Here is a 21,957-nt window from a genome sequence, read left to right as displayed (position 1 = left end):
AAACAAAACCAAAAAAATTTAGCGACAGGGAACATGTTGTAATCAGATTTATTTATAACATACAATACTTTATGTAACATAAAATATTATATATGTAATGTATGCACTCCTTCCCTATGAGAGAAATATATATATGTTGGTTAAAAAATTTTGAGTTCATTGAAAAATCAGTGATATTAATTTCAACATTTTCACTTATTTTTCATGCCACATGTTTATTATTTTTGAATATATTTTATTTTTTAATAATTTATATATATATATTTATTAATATGTAATGTATTACTTGTTTCAGGGGTACAGGTCTGTGATTCGTCGGTCTTACACAATTTACAGTACTCATCATATAGCACACACCTTCCTCAATGTCCATTGCCCAGCTACCCCATCTCTCCCTCCCCTCTCCACTTCAGGAACCCTTAGTTTGTTTCCTAAGATTAAGAGTCTCTTATGGTTTATCTCCCTCTGGTTTTGTCTTGTTTAATTTTTTGTCTCTTCCCCAATGATCCTCTGCCTTGTTTCTTAAATTCCACATATCAGTGAGATCGTATGATAATTGTTCTTCTCTGATTGACTTATTTCACTTAGCACAATACCCTCTAGTTCCATCCACTTTGTTGCAAATGGCAAGATTTCTATTTGTTGAAGGCTGCATAATATCCCATTTTGTGTATATATAGATATAGATGATATAGATACAGTTATAGATATATAGAAACTACATCTTCCTTATCCATTCTTCTGTTGATGGGCATTATGCTCATTCAATAGTCTGGCTATTGTGGACATTGCTGCTATATACATTGGGGTGCATGTGCCCCTTCAGGTCACTACATTTTTCTCTTTGAGGTAAATACCCAGTAGTGCAATTTCTGGGTCCTAGTGTAGCTCTATTTTCAAATTTTTGAGGAAACTACATACTGTTTTCCAGAGTGGCTGAACCAGCTTGCATTGCCACCAACAGTGTAGGAGGGTTCCTCTTCCTCTGCTTCCTTATCAACATATATCGTTTCCTGGCTTGTCAATTTATTTTAAGTCTAAATGGGAACTTTTAGGAGCACCTACGTGGCTCAGTTGGTTAAGCATCTGCCTTTGGCTCAGGTCATGATTCCAGGATCCTAACATTTGTTCTGAAGGGAGCCTATTTCTCCTTCTAATTGCTGTTTATGTTCTCCCTCACTCTCTGTCTCCTTCTCTCAAATAAATGAATAACAAAATAAATAAGTGAAATCTTAAAAAATAATAAAAGGGCTCTTTTAGTGGTATTAGCTAACAGAATTGTTTTTGCTAGACATTAATACAAAACAGGAAACTGGTCCCTTCACTTCTCTCCATTCCTATGGTCTAGACCATTAAAGCTTTAAGTTCTAAATCAAACCCTAAGTTATTAAAGTTCCACTTAAAGTTAAAAAATTTACAAAACAAGTAAAACAATGAATAGTAAAATCATGTTTTAAATCACAGTTTTTGACAAATAAAATGTACATTTTTACTAAATGTGACAGAACCACATGGAAAGATTTCATTTCCCAAATATTCAAACTAAAACATCAAGCACACTTCTTTAAATGATTCCCAGAGGTGATAAGGCCCACACAAATAGAAAGAAAGGAAGCATTTTCCTCGATCATTGAAGAGAACAACAAGAGAATTAAAAAAAATTATTGTGAAGGTAGGAAATAAAAAATCTGTTGTGGCATAGGGTGAAAAAAATCTCCTGAGGAAATGAGATAGATTAATTTTATACAAAGGAAAATAGTCTAAAGATAAACTAGGAGTCCACTCTCTTTTCTTCAATAGTATTTATTTTAAAAGTGTATTAAGGAGGGCATGTATTGCATTGGAGCACTGGGTGGGGTGCATAAACAATGAATCTTGGAACACAGAAAAAATTAAATAAATAAATAAATAAATAGATAAATAAATAAATAATGTGTTACAAACTATATTCAAAGTTATGTTTTCACATTATAAATGTGATCTGATTTGTCTTAATAGCACCCTGCAATGTCAATATTCACAAATACTAAAATTTACAGAGTGGAAAATGAGGCTTGGAGAAATTAATTATCTAAGATTACAGAGAAAAATCATGTTTGAGCCTTTTAACTATGCTTTTTGACTATACTCTAGCTTACTTTTCCAGTAGAATGACCCATAGCAGAATACCTCATGGGTATACACTTATGTAATAAGGATTACATAAAGTACTTCTAACTGATGATTTCTCAATGTCTTGTGTTTACTTGGTGTTTCAGTAATCCCATCTGTTTTCCACTAGCACATGATGCCTTCTACACTTTGGAAGACAAAATTTGTATTAGTATCATAGGGTGATATGCTAAATTCAGTGGAAAATCTCAGTGACTTCTCAGCAATTCATGAGCCTTCTTGTGACTCTTAATGTATTTCTGAAGTGATAATCCACATTACACAGTTGAGTTGACTAGTTGTTAAAATTAGATTATATGTGTCTTGGAAAACCTATGTTCTAATGATGAAACTTATTATGTGTGTTATCTACATTTACTTTTTTAAAATCACATTGAGTTAACAATAAACTTTAATATTCCTATTTTATAAACTAAAAAAAAATATGCTCAGAGAAATACTTTTTCCATATGTAGAAATGTAGGTGTGGTGACTTAAGCTAGAAGTCCTTAATATTTCCATGTCAGTCTCTACCATTTCACATGTTGTATTCTCTACAGTGAATATATTTATCATGGAATGGGAGAATCAGACTTTCAATTCGGAATTCATCTTATTGGGAATCTTCAATAGCAGCTCCATCCACATCGTCCTCTTCTCTCTGGTCTTGGGCATCTTCACAGTGGCCTTCATTGGTAATACTGTCATGATTCTCCTCATCTACCTGGACAATCAGCTTCACACACCCATGTATTTCCTCCTCAGTCAACTATCCCTCATGGACCTCATGCTCATCTGCACCACTGTACCCAAGATGGCTTTCAATTACTTGTCTGGAAGGAAGTCCATCTCTCTGGTGGGTTGTGGAGCCCAGATATTCTTATACGTATCCCTGCTTGGAGCAGAATGTTTCCTGTTAGCTACCATGGCCTATGACCGTTATGTAGCCATTTGTCACCCATTACGATACTCAGTTCTCATGAACCAGAAAATCTGTTGTATTATGGTTGTTTCTTCCTGGATTGTTGGGTTTCTTGATGGTATAATTGTCATTACAGTTGCACTGTCCTTCCCATATTGTGGTGCCCGAGAAATACCCCACTTTTTCTGTGATGTCCCTGCCCTTCTCACTCTCTCATGCACTGATACATTACTATTTGAAAGACTAATGTTTATTTGTTGTGTAATTATGCTTCTATTTCCTGTAGCAGTAATCATTGCTTCCTATGTTCGTGTTATTATGACTGTCATTCACATGGCATCTGGAGAGGGTCGCCAAAAAGCTTTTGCTACCTGTTCCTCCCACCTCATGGTGGTAGGAATGTACTATGGAGCAGCTATGTTTATATATATGCGGCCTGTTTCTGATCGTTCCCCCACCCAGGACAAGATGGTGTCAGCCTTCTATACCATCCTTACTCCCATGCTAAACCCCCTCATCTACAGCCTCCGCAACAAAGAAGTGGCCAGAGCATTCATGAAGGTGCTGGGAAAGAGCAAGTCTGGAGAGCAAATTACCTAATTAACTTTTTTTTTTAAATCCTCTTTGCTTTACATTGAAATTTATGTATTCAACTAGTACAATTCAGCATCCAATATTTACCTATCTTTGTATTAATAGTTTTATAGACAAGCACACAACAGTTAGAAAGTGAAAAACTGTCCACATGCATTTTTGTTCAAATATTGTATTTCTTTTGTTATGGAAACTCCAAAGTATGGCTATAAGTAAATATTTGCTGTAAGATAATAGGCACAATGTATAGTCTGTCTTATGCAGTACCAGCTAATAACAGAGATATAGTTGCCAATCGCAACACCACATAACACTATAGTAATACAGGGCACTGATAAACTTAAAAAAAAATGTAATAATTTTACATTTGGCCAATCAAAACATTCTCCAGAGTCCAATATCATACCTTGGATAGATCATTTTTTAAAGTGAAAAACTAACAATTATATACCAAGTTATAGATTTATAAGATTATTATAAAAATTAATAAACTTTGCCTAGATAGGGAAAAGCAGCATCAGATTGATGATTAGGTATATTGAATCTACCTTATGATGGACATTGTCCTCCTTCAGGATATCAGAAGATTAGGGAAATCCTATTTATTTCATTTTTCTACAGACATCAGCCTTTTACATGGGAGACTTAAATGTGATTCTTCAAAGTATTTTCATGTTTAAATGTCTTAATCATTATAGGGGTTGTGTACTATAATTAGTACATGGAAATGTGGAAAATTTGTACTAATTTAGTTAATTAATTTACTTACTAAATTAATTAATTAAAGTAATTAAATTAAATCAAATTAATTTCCACTAAATATGGAATATATGTACTATAATTAGTACATGGAAATGTGGTCAATTTTATAAATAGAACAGTTTAGGCTTCTGAAATCTGTTTTTTTAAAATAAACCACATGTCATGTGTGACATCTCTATAGATAGTGATGTAATATTTATATGAAATGTAGTGCAATTCTGGGGATTCTCTGGTTTTATGAAGAACAACCATTATCTGAATTTTAACTATTTTCTTAAAACTCTATTATTTTGAAACTGAATGAAATGAAACCGAATTACCTTTTCATTCTGTGTAACAAATGAGCACAAACTCAGCAGCTTTAAATAACAACTCTTGATTAAGCCCCAGTATACATAGGTAGGAATTCTGGCATGGTTGACCTGGGTATTCTGCTTAAGGTATCATAAGGTGGAAATCCAGGTGTTGGCTGAATCTGCAGTTACATCTGAGGCTCAGGGACATCTTTCAAGCTCACAGGGCTGTTGAAATAATTCATTTCTTTGCACCCAAAAAACTCATTATCTTACTTTTTCAAGGCCAGCAGGAGAGTCTGTCCCCTAAGGAAAATCCTAAGTCCTCTTTTAAAGGTCTACCCACTGGTTAAGACAAACCTACTCAAGATAATCTACCTTAGATAACTTGAAGTCTTTTGATTTGGGTTCTAAATTACATTGGTTCACTCACTTCACTCTCTTCTTATAGAAAATAACCTAATCATAGGAACAATGTCAAGAGAAATATATCATATACACCCACATAACTTTCAGACACCTACTTATAAAAAGCATAACAAGGTAGTTAAAATAATTCTTCCTGTCAGTGTTGTGAGAACTTTGGTTATGTCCTAATGATTGACTGAATTATTTAACTTCTGGAAATTATTTTTTGGAGTCTACGGCTTGTTCTAGAGTAAAAGGCTAGACATCCAAAAGTGTCTGGTGTTGAGTCTTGAGTAGGGAAATTGTCTTAAAGTTCCCCCTTTTACCTGCTGTAAGGAAGTCTTGGAAGAGCCACCTGAAGAGGCCCTCTGATAAATAGAATTAATAATTAAAGTGCCACCAGGGCTAGGAAAGGAAATATATAATAGCATGACTAGCCAATGTGCCCTGAGTCCTTGACTTCAACTCCCACTAAGTCTGCAATGCATTGGCTGTGCACCAAGTCTGGCGTGAGAAGGGAAGATTTTCCTCTTTAATGTGCTTTGTGTAATCATTTACCTTAAATACAGATTTACTATTATTAAGAAAACATTTCACATCATATATCATTGACTGATTTGGGAGTTAGTTGAAGTTGGGGCAGGAAAGGGGTAACCTATCTGCTGTAAATTGGGAAGACATTAAGGGTGATTATCTGAAGTACCATTTATCACTTCATTTTTCCCACTAATGATATTTTTTATTTAAAAACAAATCAACTAGTGAATTATTAAACATGACATCTAATTAAACATAATAAAATATTTAAATTAAAATAAAAAATATAACAAGACTTCTAGGAAGAATACAATATTATCTAAAGCCATATATTCTCATAAGTCTATAAAATTAAAATTTTGTGTATTCAGATGAACCCCACCAAGTTTGATACGGATAGGAAGTGAAGGTTTCCATTACAGTAAAATCCTCATGATAATCATGTAGATTTATAATTTACATAGAGCTTAAAGGTAACATTTTTATACCTTAATTTTTCTTGTAAAATGTATATGCAGTATTGAGGAAAATAAGTGTTTTTTATTCCTTGGTAAAACTGTGAGTTGCTCTATTCTTTCATGAAAGCAATTTAGTCTTATTCATCTAGATATGTAATTTTATGTAGCTTTGGACAAATATTTTCTAAGTTAAGATGTTATTTTTAGTAATTAGCAGTCAAATATTGATACATAAGTAAGGAAAGGAGAAAAAAGTATAAACAATATATATGAACAGTTGTAGAAGTGTTAAGTACATACTGCATAAACTTCTATCTTTATCATCAATTTCATATTCACATGTGTAACTTATAATTCTTAAATATAAAATATGTGTGCCTGGTAGTAATTGGTTTTGATTCTGTTTCAAATTAAACAATACAGAAATCTTGGTGTGCCTGGGTGACTCAGGTGGTTAAATATCTGCCTTCAGCTCAGTTCATGATCCCAGAGTCCTGGAAATGAGACCCTCATCAGGCTCCCTGCTCACAGGGAGCCTACTTCTCCCTCTCCCTCTGCTGCTCCCCCTACTTATGCTCTCTCATCCTCTCTGTCAAATAAATAAATAAAAATCTTTAAAAATATAATAAAATGAATGAATTAATTAAAAATACAGAAATCTTACAATTCTCCATGGCCATTCCAATCATCTATAGATATTAGGTACTATTTCCCCAAAACCCTTATCAATAAATGTGATGATCTGTCCACTTTTTTCACTTACAAATATTTGGGGAATAAAAAGTATGGCTTGACCACACCATATTGCTTCTAATGATTTCCATACTTTGTTGGAAAATCACTTTTGTATACTAGGTAAAATATCTTTTCTCATCATTAAACATATGCACTAACTAGATGATTTAAATATCAATGACTTCCTATAGTTCTATGTCAGCTGAGATTAATTTTTATGGTGTTATCTCATTTGCTCCCTTTTTCCTTCCCTTACCATTTTGTATGTCAATTCCATTTCCTCTTTTCTTATCTAAGTCCAAAATTTCTTTTTCCTTTCCACTCATCCATTGTCTTTTAGCTGAGTACTCCACATCCACAATATCCTGGACCTGTCTTTGCTCTTTGCTCATGGTGCTAAAGGGATTTTCATGAATAAATATAGACAGATGTTTATAAGTTTGGCTTATGGTTGACTAGGAAAACACCCTGAAATCAATTTAATAACTAATTTGTAAGTACTTACTGGAGGCTTTCAGTTAGGCAGTGATGCATGGATGTAAGTGATCATGAAGAGCTTACTGGTGATTTTCAAGAGATGCATTGTCTAGAGTTGGCATATATTCTGAATGTAAAAGACAGTTGTATTATTTGGTGGGGAGAAATTAAAATAAAGGGGAGCATATGAACATCATAATAAATGTACGCAACATATGGAATGGGAGGTATTTGCAAATGTTTTATCAGTTAAAAGGCTAGTATCTAAAAATCTATAAAGAACTTATCAAACTCAATACCCACCCAAGAAAACCCAAAACAATAAATAAATGTTTGCTTGATATGTTTAAATGTAATAAGAAAGTAAGATTTACTTTATTAAGATTTATTTAAATGACATAAAATATATTATGTAAAAGATTAAAATCCACAACTATTTGTGAATTGTTATTGAGATATTACAAAAATATTATGAGTACATTCTTGGATTGTATTCACCCACCTTCTCCATGATGGACACACTTACCAAAACTGAAAATGGTAAAGATGTGGATTGCACCAACATATAGTTACTTTATTGTAAATGTTACTAGTACCATGACCATACCAATGAAAAAGTCATGCATTTCTATTTTGGGTGGACAACTACATAGATAATTATGATTTCAAAACAAGAAAACAATTATATACCACACAACAATGGAAATAAAAATATAAGACAAAAAAAGAAATTAAAGGCAGCAATAAAAATTAATATTTCTCTCAAAATATTTATCCCTCACACCAGAAAAAAAATAAACATTTAAAAGTGAAAAGAAACAGCCCTTGCAAACAATATTTAAACAAAAATACAATATTAAATAATATTCACTCACCATTCATCACATAAGGAGAGAGTATACTTTACTTCACATAAATCAAAACATTATATTATTTTTATGAGATTGGTTCTTTTATTTTTTATAATATGTATTGAAGTATAATTAATATACAGTATTTTATAAGTTTCAGTTGTACATAATAATGATTCAACAATTCTATACATTGCTCATTGTCTATCATGATAAATGTAGTCTTAATCCCCCTTCATCGATTTCCTCTATCCCCCCTTCTCCTTTGGCATCCATCAGTTTGTCCTCTGTGTTTATGTGTCTGATTATTTTTGTTTCTTTCCCTTTTTATTTGTTTTGTTTCTTACTGGGAAAATGTTTTACTCCCAAATTACAAATAAAGACATCAAGATATAAAACTATAAAGGATCTTTCACAAATAATTAATGAGAGAGGATTCATTTTCAATTTTTTCTATTATGTAAAATTTTGAACACATTATATATATAAATGTAGTATAGTGCAATGAACCCATCCCTGAATTTTAATAATCATTACAACAGGTATAATATTTTCTCCTACCTAATTTCTTATTTTTCCTTCAAAAATTTAAATAATTCCAGGATTTGGTGAGATGATGGTGTAGTAGAAGATCAATAGGATTCTTTGTCCTTCAAGGACAGTTACATAAATATTAAATCTTTCTGAATGGCCAAGAAATTGACCTGAAGACTAAAGAAAAAACTGCACAACTAGAGGGAGAGAGGAGACTGCTTTGAGGAAAGTAGGAAGTGGGGAAATGTGGTTTGTGGGAGAAACAGATTGTGGGTGTTGCAGAAGGAAGAGAGCCTTGGTCTCAGAGAAAGGCAAGAGAGAGAGAAACTTACAGGGAGTTGCATGAGGAAAACACTTTCCCAAAGTCATTGGCTGGAAAAACATGATGGGCTGGTTTTCACAAATTCTTGCAACCAGTGGGCTCAAAGACTTGAGTTTTAGAAGCCTGTGACTAAGCAGGGATAGAGCCCAGTATGCACTGTTCTACTCCTGGAGAGAAGGCACAGAGGCAACACAGGGGCTGAATGTGTGATGTGAAGATTGCCTAAGGCACACCAGGAGAGATTTTTCCCTCTTTTTGGAGTACATCTGTGAGAGGTGGCACTGCCCCTACAGGGACAAAAGAGCTGATTGGGTGCCATTTTCCTTCCCTGCCCCTTAGCATAGGCATACAGTCAGCTGCTGAGTGTTCCTAACCTGGACACTGGCTGTTTAGCCTGCTTTGCTCCAAATCCCATGTCCCTGCACTCTGGCAAAACTGCCTTTCTGGGTAAAACCTGCATCAATCCCAGCCCAGTGAGACCTTCTCCCAGAAGACCAGTCCAGATCTCTGCCATACCAGATCCCAAAAGTTTGGAGTTTTAAGTCAGTAGACTTGGTTGGGATAGAGCCCAAATTTCACTGCACTGCTCCAGGCTGGCAAGCAACACAGACAGTCAGTGTGAAAACAGCAATCTGAAAAATGCCTCAGATGCAAGAGAAGAAATAATACGTTCTTCTGGGAGGGCTTCCTTGAGAGTAGCAAGCATGGACTCCCCTCTCCAGTGACAATGGAACTGGCAAGAGTTATGTCCTCTCCCACCCATTGTCATAAACCAATATCAGTAAATAGCACATTGCCAAAAATGGCTGCCTAACCTGATTGCACCAAGTCCTGTCCCCTGTGCTCTGCTGTTACTGCTTTTCTCCAGCAAGTGTGCCTAAATATTAGTGCAGTGGGTCCCTTCCCCAGAAGACCAACACAAACACCTTATGCATCACACTTACTAACCATGGAGATCTGCAAACCTTCAGTTCTAGTGGAAATAGTATCAAGTCTCACTTAAGAAGCAGACCAGAGAACACCTAGTTAAATTTGCTCCACTCTGGACAAAGTCCCAACATTTTCCACTAAAGGCAAGGAGAACCTCTGTAGACAGCTGATGTGCATAACCAAACACAGAATCAAAGTGCACACATCACACACTAGGGATGCTTCCTGAAGTGCCAGACTCTGGACATTATATGACCTTTTCTTAAAAAGTGATTACTCTCAGGAGCAGGAAATATGCTGGGATTATCTGACACATAGAAGAACACAAAAAATGCCAAGACAGAGGAATTCAACCTAAAATAGAGAACAATGAAAGATCATAAAGAGAAATCCAAGCAAACAGATCAAAATAATATGTCTGATGGAGAATTTAAAGAGCAAAACATAAGGAGATGCACTGGATTAGATAAAATCATGGAAACATCTGGGAGACACTGCAGAGAAAAATGAGTGAAAAATCAATCAGGTAGAAATGAAAAATACAGCTGAGATTCAAAATCTACTGTATGTAGTGACCACAAGGAGGTAAGAAGCACAGGAATGAGTAAGTGGTATAGAAGATAGAATTATAAAAAATAATAAAGCCAAACATAAAAGAGATAGAAAGATAATGGATCATGAGTAGACTTGGGAGCTCAATGACTCCAAAAAATGTAACAACATTCATATCATAGGAATACCAGAAGAAAAGAGAAAAGGCAAAGACAAAAGACTAAATGGATCACATCTATCTCCAGAAATAATAAGTAGTAAAACGGCACTAAATACATATTCATCAATAATTACTCTGAATGTAAGTAGACTAAATTCTCTAATTGAAACACATAGGACATCAGAATGGATAAAACAAAAACAAAAACAAAACTGACAAAACAAAAAATACCCATCAATATGCTACCAGAAAGAGAATCATTTTAGACCAAAAGACACCTGCACATTGTAAGTGAAGGAATGGAAAACATACTTTAAGCTTTATTTTACCTTTTCAGTGGTCTAAGAATCATTGTATATGCATCACACCCAGCGCTCCATGCACTACATGTCCTCCCTAATACCCACCACCAGGCTCATCCAACACTTCTCCCTCCCCTCTAAAACCTTCAGTTTGTTTCTCTGAGTCCACTGTCTCTCATGGTTCATCTCCCCCACCAATTTCCCTCAACTTCCTTAGCCTCTCCTCCGAATGTCTTCCATGTTATTCCTTATGCTCCACAAGTAAGTGAAACCATATGATAAATTACTCCCTCTTCTTAATTTATTTCACTCAGCATAATCTCCTCCAGTCCCATCCATTTTGATACAAAAGTTGAGTATTCATCCTTTCTGATGATTGCATGATATTCCATTGTATATATGGACCATATCTTCTTTATCCATTCTTCTGTTGAAGGACATCTTGGCTCTTTCCACAGTTTGGTGACTGTGGCCATTCCTGCTATGAACATTGGGGTACATATGGCACTTCTTTACACCACATCAGTATATTTCAGGTAAATACCCAGTAGTATAATTGCAGGGTCATAGGGTAGCTCTATTTTTAATTTCTTAAGGAATATCCAATACTGTATTCAAACTTGCATTCCCACCAATAGTGTGTGAGGATCCCCCTTTCTCCACATCCTCTCCAACATTTGTTGTTTACTCTCTTGTTAATTTTGACCATTCTAAATGGTGTAAAGTTGTATCTCAATGTAGTTTTGATTTGAATCTCCCTGATGGCTAGTGATGATGAACATTTTTTCAAGTGTCTGTTATCCATTTGTATGTCTTCATTGGAGAAGTGTCTGTTCATGTCTTCTTCCCTTTCTTTGACGTGATTATCTGTTTTCTGAGTGTTAAGTTTGAGGAGTTCTTTATAGATCTTGGATATCAGCTCTTTGTCTGTAGTGTCATTTACAAATATCTTCTCCCATTCTGTGGGGTGTCTCTGTTTTCTTGACTGTTTCCATTGCTGTGCAGAAGTTTTGGATCTTGATGAAGTCCCAAAAGTTCATTTTCTCTTTTGCTTCCTTTGTCTTTAGAGACGTGTCTTGAAAGAAGTTGCTGTGGCCGATGTCAAAGAGGTTACTACTGATATTCTCCTCTAGGATTTTGATAGATTTCTGCCTCATCTTGAGGTCTTTTATCCATTCGAGTTTATCTTTGTGTATGGTGTAAGAGAATGGTCAAGCTTCATTCTTCTATACGTAGCTGTCCAATTTTCCCAGCACCATTTATTGAAGAGACTTTTTTCCACTGTATATTTTTTCTTGCTTTGTCAGAGATTATTTGACCATAGAGTTGCGGATCCTTATCTGGGCTCCCTACTCTATTCCACTGGTCTATGTGTCTGTTTTTGTGCCAGTACCATGATGTCTTGAGGATCAGAGCTTTGTAATACAGCTTGAAATCAGGCAACATGATGCCCCCACTTTTGTTTTTCTTTTTCAATATTTCCTTAGCAATTCAGGATCTCTTCTGGTTGCATACAAATTTTAGGGTTATTTGTAGTGGAGTTTTCATCAGGATGGAATTGAAAGTGTAGATTGCTCTAATCAGTACAGACGTTTTAACAATGTTTATTCTTCCAGTGCATGAGCATGGAATGCTTTTCCGTCTTTTTGAGTCTTCTTCAAATTCTTTCATGAAGTTTCTGTAGTTCCTCGAGTACAGGTCCTTTGCCTCTTTGATTAGCTTTATTCCCAGGTATCTTATGGTTCCTGGTGCTATAGTAAATGGAATCGATTCTCTATTTTCACTTTCTATATTTTCGTTGTTAGTGTGTAGGAAAGCAACTGATTTCTGTGCACTGATTTTGTATCCTGCCACATTGCTGAATCACTGTATGAGTTCTAGTAGCTTGGGGGTGAAGTCTTTTGCATTGCCCATATAAAGAATCATGTCATCTGCAAAGAGAGCGAGTTTGACTTCTTCTTCACCAATTTGAATATCTTTAATTTCTTTTGTTGTCTGATTGATGTTGCTAAGACTTCTAGTACTGTGTTGAACAACAGTGGTGAGTGTGGGCATCCTTGTCATGTTCCTGATTTCAGTAGGAAGGCTGTCAGTTTATCCCCTTTGAGAATGATATTCACTCTAGGTTTTTCATGGATAGATTTTATGAAGTTAAGGAATGTTCCCTATGTCCCTATACTCTGAGGAGTTTTAATCAGGATAGGATGCTGTATTTTGTCAAGTGTTTTTTCTGCATCAATTGAGAGGACCATGTGGTTCTTCTCTCTTCTCTTGTTGATTTGTTCTATCATACTCACTGATTTGCAAATGTAGAACCAATCTTGCATCCCAGGGATAAATCCCACCTCATCATGGTGGATAATCTTTTTAATGTCCTGTTGGATCCTATTAGCTGGATCTTTTTGAGAATCTTGGAATCCATATTCATCAGGGATATTGGTCTGAAATTCTCCTTTTTGGTAGGGTCTTTGCCTGGTTCGGGGATCAGGGTAATGCTGGCTTCATAGAAAGAGTCATGGAGTTTTCCTTCTGTTTCCACTATTTGAAACAAGTTCAGGAGAGTAGATATTATTTCTTCTTTGAAAGTTTGGTAGAATTCTCCAGGGAATCCATTAGGTCCTCAACTCCTGTTTTTTTGTGTGTGGTTTTTGATCACTGCTTCAATCTCATTACTAGATATTTGTCTATTCAGGTTGTCAATTTCTTCCTGATTCAGTTATGGAAGTTTTCAGGTTTCCAGGAATGCATCCATTTCATCTAGGTTGCTTAACTTATTGACATATAACTATTGATAATAATTTCTGATGATTTTTTCTATTTCCTTGGTGTTAGTCATGATCTCTCCCTTGTCATTTATAATTTTATTAATGTGGGCCCTCTCCCTTTTCTTTTGGATTAGTTTGGCCAGTGTTTTATTGACCTTATTGATTTCTTCAAAGAACAAGCTTCTAGTTTCATTGATGTGTTCTATTGTATCTCTAGTTTATAACTTATTGATCTCTGCTGTAATCTTATTTCCCTTCTTGTGCATGGGGTTGGCTTAGTTGTTGTTGATTTTCCAGTTATTTAATGTGTAAAGAGAGTTGGTATGTTTGGGATTTCTTTCTTTCTTTCTTTCTTTCTTTCTTTCTTTCTTTCTTTCTTTCTTTCTTTCTTTCTTTTCTTTTCTTTTCTTTTCTTTTTTTCTTCTTTCTTTCATTTCTTGTTGCTGTGAGGCTTGGATGGCTATGTAATTCCCCCTTAGGATCGCCGTTGCCATATCCCATTGGTTTTGGACCAAATTGTCTTCATTCTCATTGGTTTCCATGAATCGTTTAAGTTTTTCTTTGATTTCCTGATTGATCCAAATATTCTTACACAGGGTTGTCTTTAACTTCCAAGTGTTTGAATTCCTTCCAAACTTTTTCTTATGTTTGGGTTCCAGTTTCAAAGCCTTGTGGTCTGATAATATGCAGGGAATAATCTCAATATTTTGGTATTGGCTGAGCCCTGAATGTGACCCAGTATGTGGTCTATTCTGGAGAAAGTTCCATGTGCACTTGAGAAGAATGAGTATTCTGTTGTTTTAGGGTGGAATCTTCTGTATATACCTATGAGGTCCATCTGGTCCAATGTGTCATTCAAAGCTCTTGTTTCTTTATTGATTTTCTGTTTGGATGATCTGTCTATTACTGAGAGAGGCATGTTAAGATTCCCTACTATTAATGTATTTATATCAATATGACTCTTTATTTTGACTAACAGTTGTCCTATATAGTTGGCTGCTCCCATATTGAGGGCATAAATATTTACAATAGTTAGATATTCTTGGTGGATAGACCATTTAGGAATCATTTAGTATTCCTCTGTGTCTTAGACTACAGTCTTTAGCTTAAAATCTAAGTTGCCTGATATTAGAAACACTACCCCAGCCTTCTTTTGAGGCCCATTGGCATGAAAGATGCTTTTCCATCCGTTCACTTTCACTCTGGATGTATCTTTAGGTTCCAAATGTGTCTCTTCTAAACAGCATATGGATGGGTCCTGTCATTTTATCCCGTGTGCAACCCTGTCACGTTTTATGGGCACATTTAGGCCATTCACTTTGAGAGTGATTATTGAAATATAACTTTTTATTGACATAATTTTCCTGAGAAGATCTTGTTTCTATAGATTTCCTCTGTAAATTTCTGTTCTATGTCACTCTTGGGTCCTTTCTTCTTTTATCAACTCCCCCTTAATATTTCTTATAGTGTCATCTTGGTGGTCACATAGTCTTTTAAACCTTGCCAGTCTTGGAAGCTACACATCTCTCCATTGATTTTGAATATCAGCCTTGCTGGATAAAGTATTCTTAGCTGCATGGTCTTCTCATTTAGTGTCCTGAATATGTCTTGTCAGCCCTTTCTTGCTTGGCAGGTTTCTGTCGATAGGTCTGCTGTTATTCTGATGGTCCTTCCTCCGTATATAAGGAATCTCTTCCCTCTAGCTGCCCTTAAGACCTCTTGTCTAAAATTATGATTCGTGAATTTCACAATTAAGTGTCTGGAGGTCTTTCTAGATTTGTTCATCTTGGGAGGGTGCCCTTTCTGCCTCTAGGACATGAATATTTTTTCCATTTCCCAGACTAGGGAAATTTTCATCTGCAATTTGTTCAACTCTATCTTCTAGTCTTCTCTCTTTCTCCACTCCCTCAGAGATCCCAATAATTCTGAAGTTGGAACATTTCATGGTTTCATTTACTTCCCTAATTCTGTTTTCATGGCTTCTAAGCTGTTTGTTCCAGGCATCCTCTTGATCCTTCTTTTCTATCAGTTTATCTTCTACATTACCAATTCAATCTTCTCTCTTGTTTACATTAGCTGTTACAATATTTAGATTGGATTGGATGTCACTGATAACATTTTTAGTATTGCCAAATAAGCCCTTACTTCCACCCTTAGAGTTTCTATGTTGTCACTAGTGGTCTTCTCCAACCTAGCCATTGCCTGGATAAATATTACCCTGAATTCCCTTTCTGACATATTGCTTATGTCCATATCCAAGAGTTCTGTGACAGAGGGCACAGTCTCTATTTTTTTCCTCTGTTGGGTGCTCCTTCTCCTACTCATTTTGGTGAGAGGTGGCTGAGGGGATGTATAGATGAAAATATCACTCACTACCCAGGCAAGTTGCACCCTGGTATGTTTCAGAGCATTCGGATGTCAGCACCACAAAGAAAGAAAAAAAGAAATGAGAGAGAGAAAAAGAGGAAAAAATAGAAAACTCAGCCAAAATGAGCCCCCAAAGTAAGATTTACAGGTACATAAGTAAAAATGAACAAACAAAAAGACCAACAAAAATAGAAGACAAGAAAAAAAAGAAAACTCAACCAAAATGAACCCAAGATAAGATTTACATAGTAAAAAAGAAAAACAAGGGGCGCCTGGGTGGCTCAGTGGGTTAAGCCACTGCCTACAGCTCAGGTCATGATCCCAGGTCCTGGGTTCGAGCCCCACATCGGGCTTTCTGCTCAGCAGGGAGCCTGCTTCCTCCTCTCTCTCTGCCTGCCTCTCTGCTTACTTGTGATTTCTCTCTGTCAAAAAAAAAAAAAAAAAAGAAAAAGAAAAAGAAAAAAAGAAAAACAAATACACAGAACACTAACAGAAGAATAGGACGGGAAGATGGTTATAAACCCTCAATGTGGGCGAGGAAGGTTATTTCTATTCTTCCTAGGTGAATCTTCTTTTTTTTTTTAATTTTTAAAATTTATTTTCAGTGTAACAGTATTCATTGTTTTTGTACCACACCCAGTGCTCCATGCAATCCATGCCCTCTCTAATACCCACCACCTGGTTCCCCCAACCTCCCACTCCCCGCCCCTTCAAAACCCTAGGATTGTTTTTCAGAGTCCATAGTCTCTCATGGTTCACCTCCCCTTCCAATTTCCCCCAACTCACTTTTCCTCTCCATCTCCCCTTGTCCTCCATGCTATTTGTTATGCTCCACAAATAAGTGAAACCATATGATAATTGACTCTCTCTGCTTGACTTATTTCACTCAGCATAATCTCTTTCAGTCCAGTCCATGTTGCTACAAAAGTTGGGTATTCATCCTTTCTGATGGAGGCATAATACTCCATAGTGTATATGGACCACATCTTCCTTATCCATTCATCCGTTGAAGGGCATCTTGGTTCTTTCCACAGTTTGGTGACCGTGGCCATTGCTGCTATAAACATTGGGGTAGAGATGGCCCTTCTTTTCACGACATCTGTATCTTTGGGGTAAATACCCAGTAGTGCAATGGCAGGGTCATAGGGGAGCTCTATTTATAACTTCTTGAGGAATCTCCACACTGTTCTCCAAAGAGGCAGCACCAACTTGCATTCCCACCAACAGTATAAGAGGGTTTCCCTTTCTCCACATCCCCTCCAACACATGTTGTTTCCTGTCTTGCTAATTTTGGCCATTCTAACTGCTGGGTGAATCTTCTTATGTTTGTTAAAGGACTCAACTTTCCAGAGATACAGGAAAAATAAAACTGTTTTATATACAGAGGTAGTATTGAATAGGGAAAAAGGACTACCTTGAAGCTTATATGTATATGTATGTATTTAAAAAAGAAACAGGTATATGAATGAAAAAATTTGAAGTTAAAAAGTTATTATGGAATATCTTGTATTAAACCTCTAGTTTTAATAGTAAGTAGGTTAAAAAAATTAAAAGAACAAGAATTGTGAGGACAAATTTAAAAAAAAGGAAAACAGTAAGAAAAGTTGTATCTCTGAAATATACAGGTTTTGGGGCAATACTGGGAGCTTAATATATATTGTTTTCCCCTGATGTTGGGGTTTTACCATTTTTATGGAGACCCTGTGGTGATTGTCCTCTTGTTCTCTTGGCTTGTCTTTTGGGGGAAGGGCCTGTCCTATTATTTTTCAGTCAGTACTGCTTGGGCTGAGTTTTCCTGCCCCCAGTCAAGGAGCTGGGGTCTGTGGAAACCGTTTTTTCAGGTTTTGTTCTCTGGAAGTTTTTGTTCTTTGGTGGCTTTTTGTGGTTTTTCAGAGGGTCAGGGCAAAGAATTTCTACACCCACACCTCCAACTCAGAGAGAAGTCTCAGTCTCTTCCCCTCTGGGTGGTCCAGAATACATGATGCCCCCTCTGCAAACTCTGCTTAACACTGCAGCCTACCACAGGTGTTGCGTACCCCCAGCCACAGACTCAGTGGTTGCCAAAGATCCCCGCTTGTCTCTGCACCCCTGTGCCACTAAAATCATGGGCAATATTTGTTCAGGAGAGCACAAACCCGGGTGACTGCTGTTGCCAAGACTAGTGTCTGGGGGTCCACACCCACAGCTGGTGCACTCAACCCTGGTGGAGAGGCAGTTCACAGAAACTGTGAGCCAGGATTTCCCAAACAGAGTTTTCCTTGGATTCTTTCAGGCGTGGGCTGGGTCCATTCAGACCCAAGAGTTGTGCAGGTTGTGGAAGTTTGCAGGGCCTGAAAGGCTCATGATAGGTGTTCATGATGGGTTCTCTCAGGAGTGGGCAGGAGTGTGCCCAGTCTGAGTGGTGCAGCAGAAAACTGTGGGCTCAGGGATCAGACTAGACCCCCCCCCACTGGACTCTCTCTGGCATGGGTGGTCGCCAGTAGTGACCATCCTGGGTCCCTGGCTTAGGTCCATGACCATTACTATCCATTCTATCAGTTGCCCCTAAAGATCTTTTGCTCTCATGTAGTGCTTTTAGCCAGTCTCCAAGTTGATGCTGGTCCCCAACCACAGGGTTCTTTCATATTAGGGTATTACTTTCCACTGAGTTGCTTCTGGTGGCTCCCTCCCCCTTCTGTTTATCCTCTGATATCAGTCCAAGCTTTCCCACTCTGCTATAACTCTCCACTGATGTCTTTTGTCCCCATAGAGATCCAGAAGTGTATAATCTTACATTTCAGGCTGATTTCATGGGTTTTCAGGGTATTCTGGTAGATATTTAGCTCATTTTAGGGGACCAATTAAAATAGGGTCTCCTTCTTCTCTGCCATCTTACCCCTCCCTCTGTGTATCGATGTATGCATGTGTGTGTATGTGCATATGTAATATATACATACATACATATAGATATAGATATAGATATAGATATATGACATATAGTGTATTATTTGCTGCAGGGATACAGGTCTGTGAATCATCAGTCTTACACAATTCACAGCACTCACCATAGCACATACCCTCCCAAATGTCCATAATCCAGACACCATATCCCTACTCCCCACCCCCCAGCAACCCTAAGTTTGTTTCATGAGATTAAAAGTCTCTTATGAGGGGGGTGAAAGATGGCAGAGAAGTAGGGGATGCTGTTTCAACTGGTCCCCTAAAGTGAGATGGTTATTTACCAGATCATTCTGAACACACATGAAAGCAACATGACATGTAGGATTATACACTTCTGGATCTCTATGGGTGCAGAAGACACCAGTGGACAGGCAAAGCATAGTGGGAACGTCAGACTGATATCAGAAGATAAACAAAAGGGGGAGGGAGCCACCTGAAGGGACACATTGGAAAGTAATACCCCAATACAAGAGTGCTCTGTGATTGGGAACCAGCATTAACTTGGAGTCTGGTTAAAAACACTCAAAAAGAGCAAAAGATCTTAAGGGGCAAATTGGTGGAATTGGGCATTTAGAGGTATGGGCTTAAGCCCACAAACCCAGGATGGACACTGTCCGTGCCCTGCCAGAGAGAGAGAGTGGTGACGCATCCAAGCCTTGGTCCATGAGCTGCTGGAGCTCATTAGAGTGTTTGGGTGGCAGCACACCTAACAGAGGCTGTTGTGGATGCTAGCCAGTGCTCTCTAGAGTCACAGCTTTTTGAACTCTGCACGAGTTCTGTGCAACCGGGGTCTGAGCTGTGTTCCACATCCTCCCCTGAGAGAGGTCCCTGTGGGCACTAGCTGGTGCTCTCTAGGACTTGGTGAGAGTCTGAACACTCCCAGCCTCTGCCTACAGGAAAATCTCAGAGGGCAATCTCTGGTTGGGATTTTACTCCAGTGGTTACAGACAGCCGGGGCAAAGGCAGCCACTGGAAGCCAGCTCTCTGGACTAATACTGCTTGTGGTTTTAGTAGCGCCAGGGCACAAGTGGGAGCTCCTGCAACCCCTGAAACTGTGTCTGAGGATGTGCTCTGCTAGTGGGAGGTGGAAGAAAGGGAGTTTATGTGCCCTGGAGCACCCAAAGAATAGACTGAGGCTTCTCTCTGAGACCGAGGTTTGGATGCAGTTTATTTTCTTCTAAACCTCCAAAGAACCACCAAAAGCCACCAAGGGAAGAAAAAAAAAAATAACTCCTGAGAACAAAAGCCTGAAAAACTGGTTTCCTCAGAACCCAGCCCCTTGATAGGGTCAGGAAGACTCAACTCTAGCAAGAGTACCTATAAAACCACGTAGCAGGCCCCTCCCCCAGAAAGCTAGGCAAAACAAAACAAAACAAAACAAAAGGACAACCACCACAGGATCCCCATCAAACTGTAAAAACTCAATATCATGGGAAAAGAAGATATTAAGATCCCGGTATTGCCCTAAAACCATAAATACATAAATACATCATAAATACAATTTTTATTTTCAATTCATTCCCACTATTCTCATTATTTTTAATTTTTTATAGTTTTTAACTTATTTGCCATCACAATGAGAGGTTCAGTACAAAAAATTCCATAATAACCTGTTAACTTTAACTTTTTTGATACATATATCTGTGGGTTTTTGCTTTTCTATTTTTCAAATATTCATATATTCAAGGTAATCCTCTTTCCCCTATCAATACTACCCCTTATATAAACCAGTTTGTCTTTTTACTTATTCTTTTTAATCATTTTTTAATTTATTTTCAGCATAACAGTATTCACTGTTTTTGTACCACACCCAGTGCTCCATGCAATCCGTGCCCTCTCTAATACCCACAACCTGGTCCCCCAACCTTCCACACCCCCTTCAAACATTCAGATTGTTTTTCAGAGTCCATAGTCTCTCATTGTTCACCTCCCCTTCCAATATCCCCCAACTCCCTTCTCCTAACTCCCCATGTCCTCCATGCTATTTGTTATGCTCCACAAATAAGTGAAACCATATGATAATTGACTCTCTCTGCTTGACTTATTTCACTCAATATAATCTCTTCCACTCACGTCCATGTTGCTATAAAGCAGGGTATTCATCCTTTCTGATGGAGGCATAATACTCCATAGTGTATATGGACCACATCTTCCTTATCCATTCGTCCGTTGAAGGGCATCTTGGTTCTTCCCACAGTTTCGCCAACGTGGCCATTGCTGCTAGAAACATTGGGGTACAGATGACCCTTCTTTTCACTACATCTGTATCTTTGGGGTATATACCCAGTAGTGCAATGGCAGGGTCATAGGGAAGTTCTATTTTTAATTTCTTGAGGAATCTCCACACTGTTTTCCAAAGTGGCTGCACCAACTTGCATTCCCACCAACAGTGTAAGAGAGTCCCCTATCTCCACATCCCCTCCAACACATGTTGTTTCCTGTCTTGCTAATTTTGGCCATTCTAAGTGGCATAAGGTGGTATCTCAATGTGGTTTTAATTTGAATCTCCCTGATGGCTAGTGATGATGAACATTTTTTCATGTGTCTGATAGCCATTTGTATATCTTCATTAGAGAAGTGTCTGTTCATAACTTCTGCCCATTTTTAGATATGATTATCTGTTTTGTGTGTGTTGAGTTTGAGAAGTTCTTTATAGGTCCTGGATATTAACCTTTTGTCTGTACTGTCATTTGCAAATATCTTCCCCATTTCGGGGGTTGCCTCTTCGCTTTGTTGACTGTTTCCTTTGCTGTGCAGAAGCTTTTGATTTTGATGAAGTCCCAAAAGTTTATTTTGGCTTTTATTTCCTTTGCCTTTGGAGACATATCTTGAAAGAAGTTGCTGTGTCTGATATCGAAGAGATTACTGCCTATGTTCTCCTCTAGGATTCTGATGGA

At 37.3% G+C, this 21,957-nt stretch overlaps 1 protein-coding gene across 1 annotated transcript; it reads left to right on the top strand.

The window, feature by feature from the left end:
* The first annotated feature begins 2,725 nt into the window (after nucleotides 1-2,725).
* On the top strand, nucleotides 2,726-3,673 carry LOC125101244 (olfactory receptor 2M3-like). Its single transcript, XM_047731824.1, has one exon. The coding sequence runs from the start codon at nucleotides 2,726-2,728 to the stop codon at nucleotides 3,671-3,673; it is 948 nt and encodes a 315-aa protein (XP_047587780.1).
* Nucleotides 3,674-21,957: the final 18,284 nt, after the last annotated feature.

This window comes from Lutra lutra, chromosome 5 (assembly GCF_902655055.1).
Source record: "Lutra lutra chromosome 5, mLutLut1.2, whole genome shotgun sequence".
In the NCBI taxonomy this organism is placed as follows: domain Eukaryota; kingdom Metazoa; phylum Chordata; class Mammalia; order Carnivora; family Mustelidae; genus Lutra; species Lutra lutra.
Note: the sequence above shows the minus strand (reverse complement) of the source record. Positions and strands in the feature narration are given on the sequence as shown.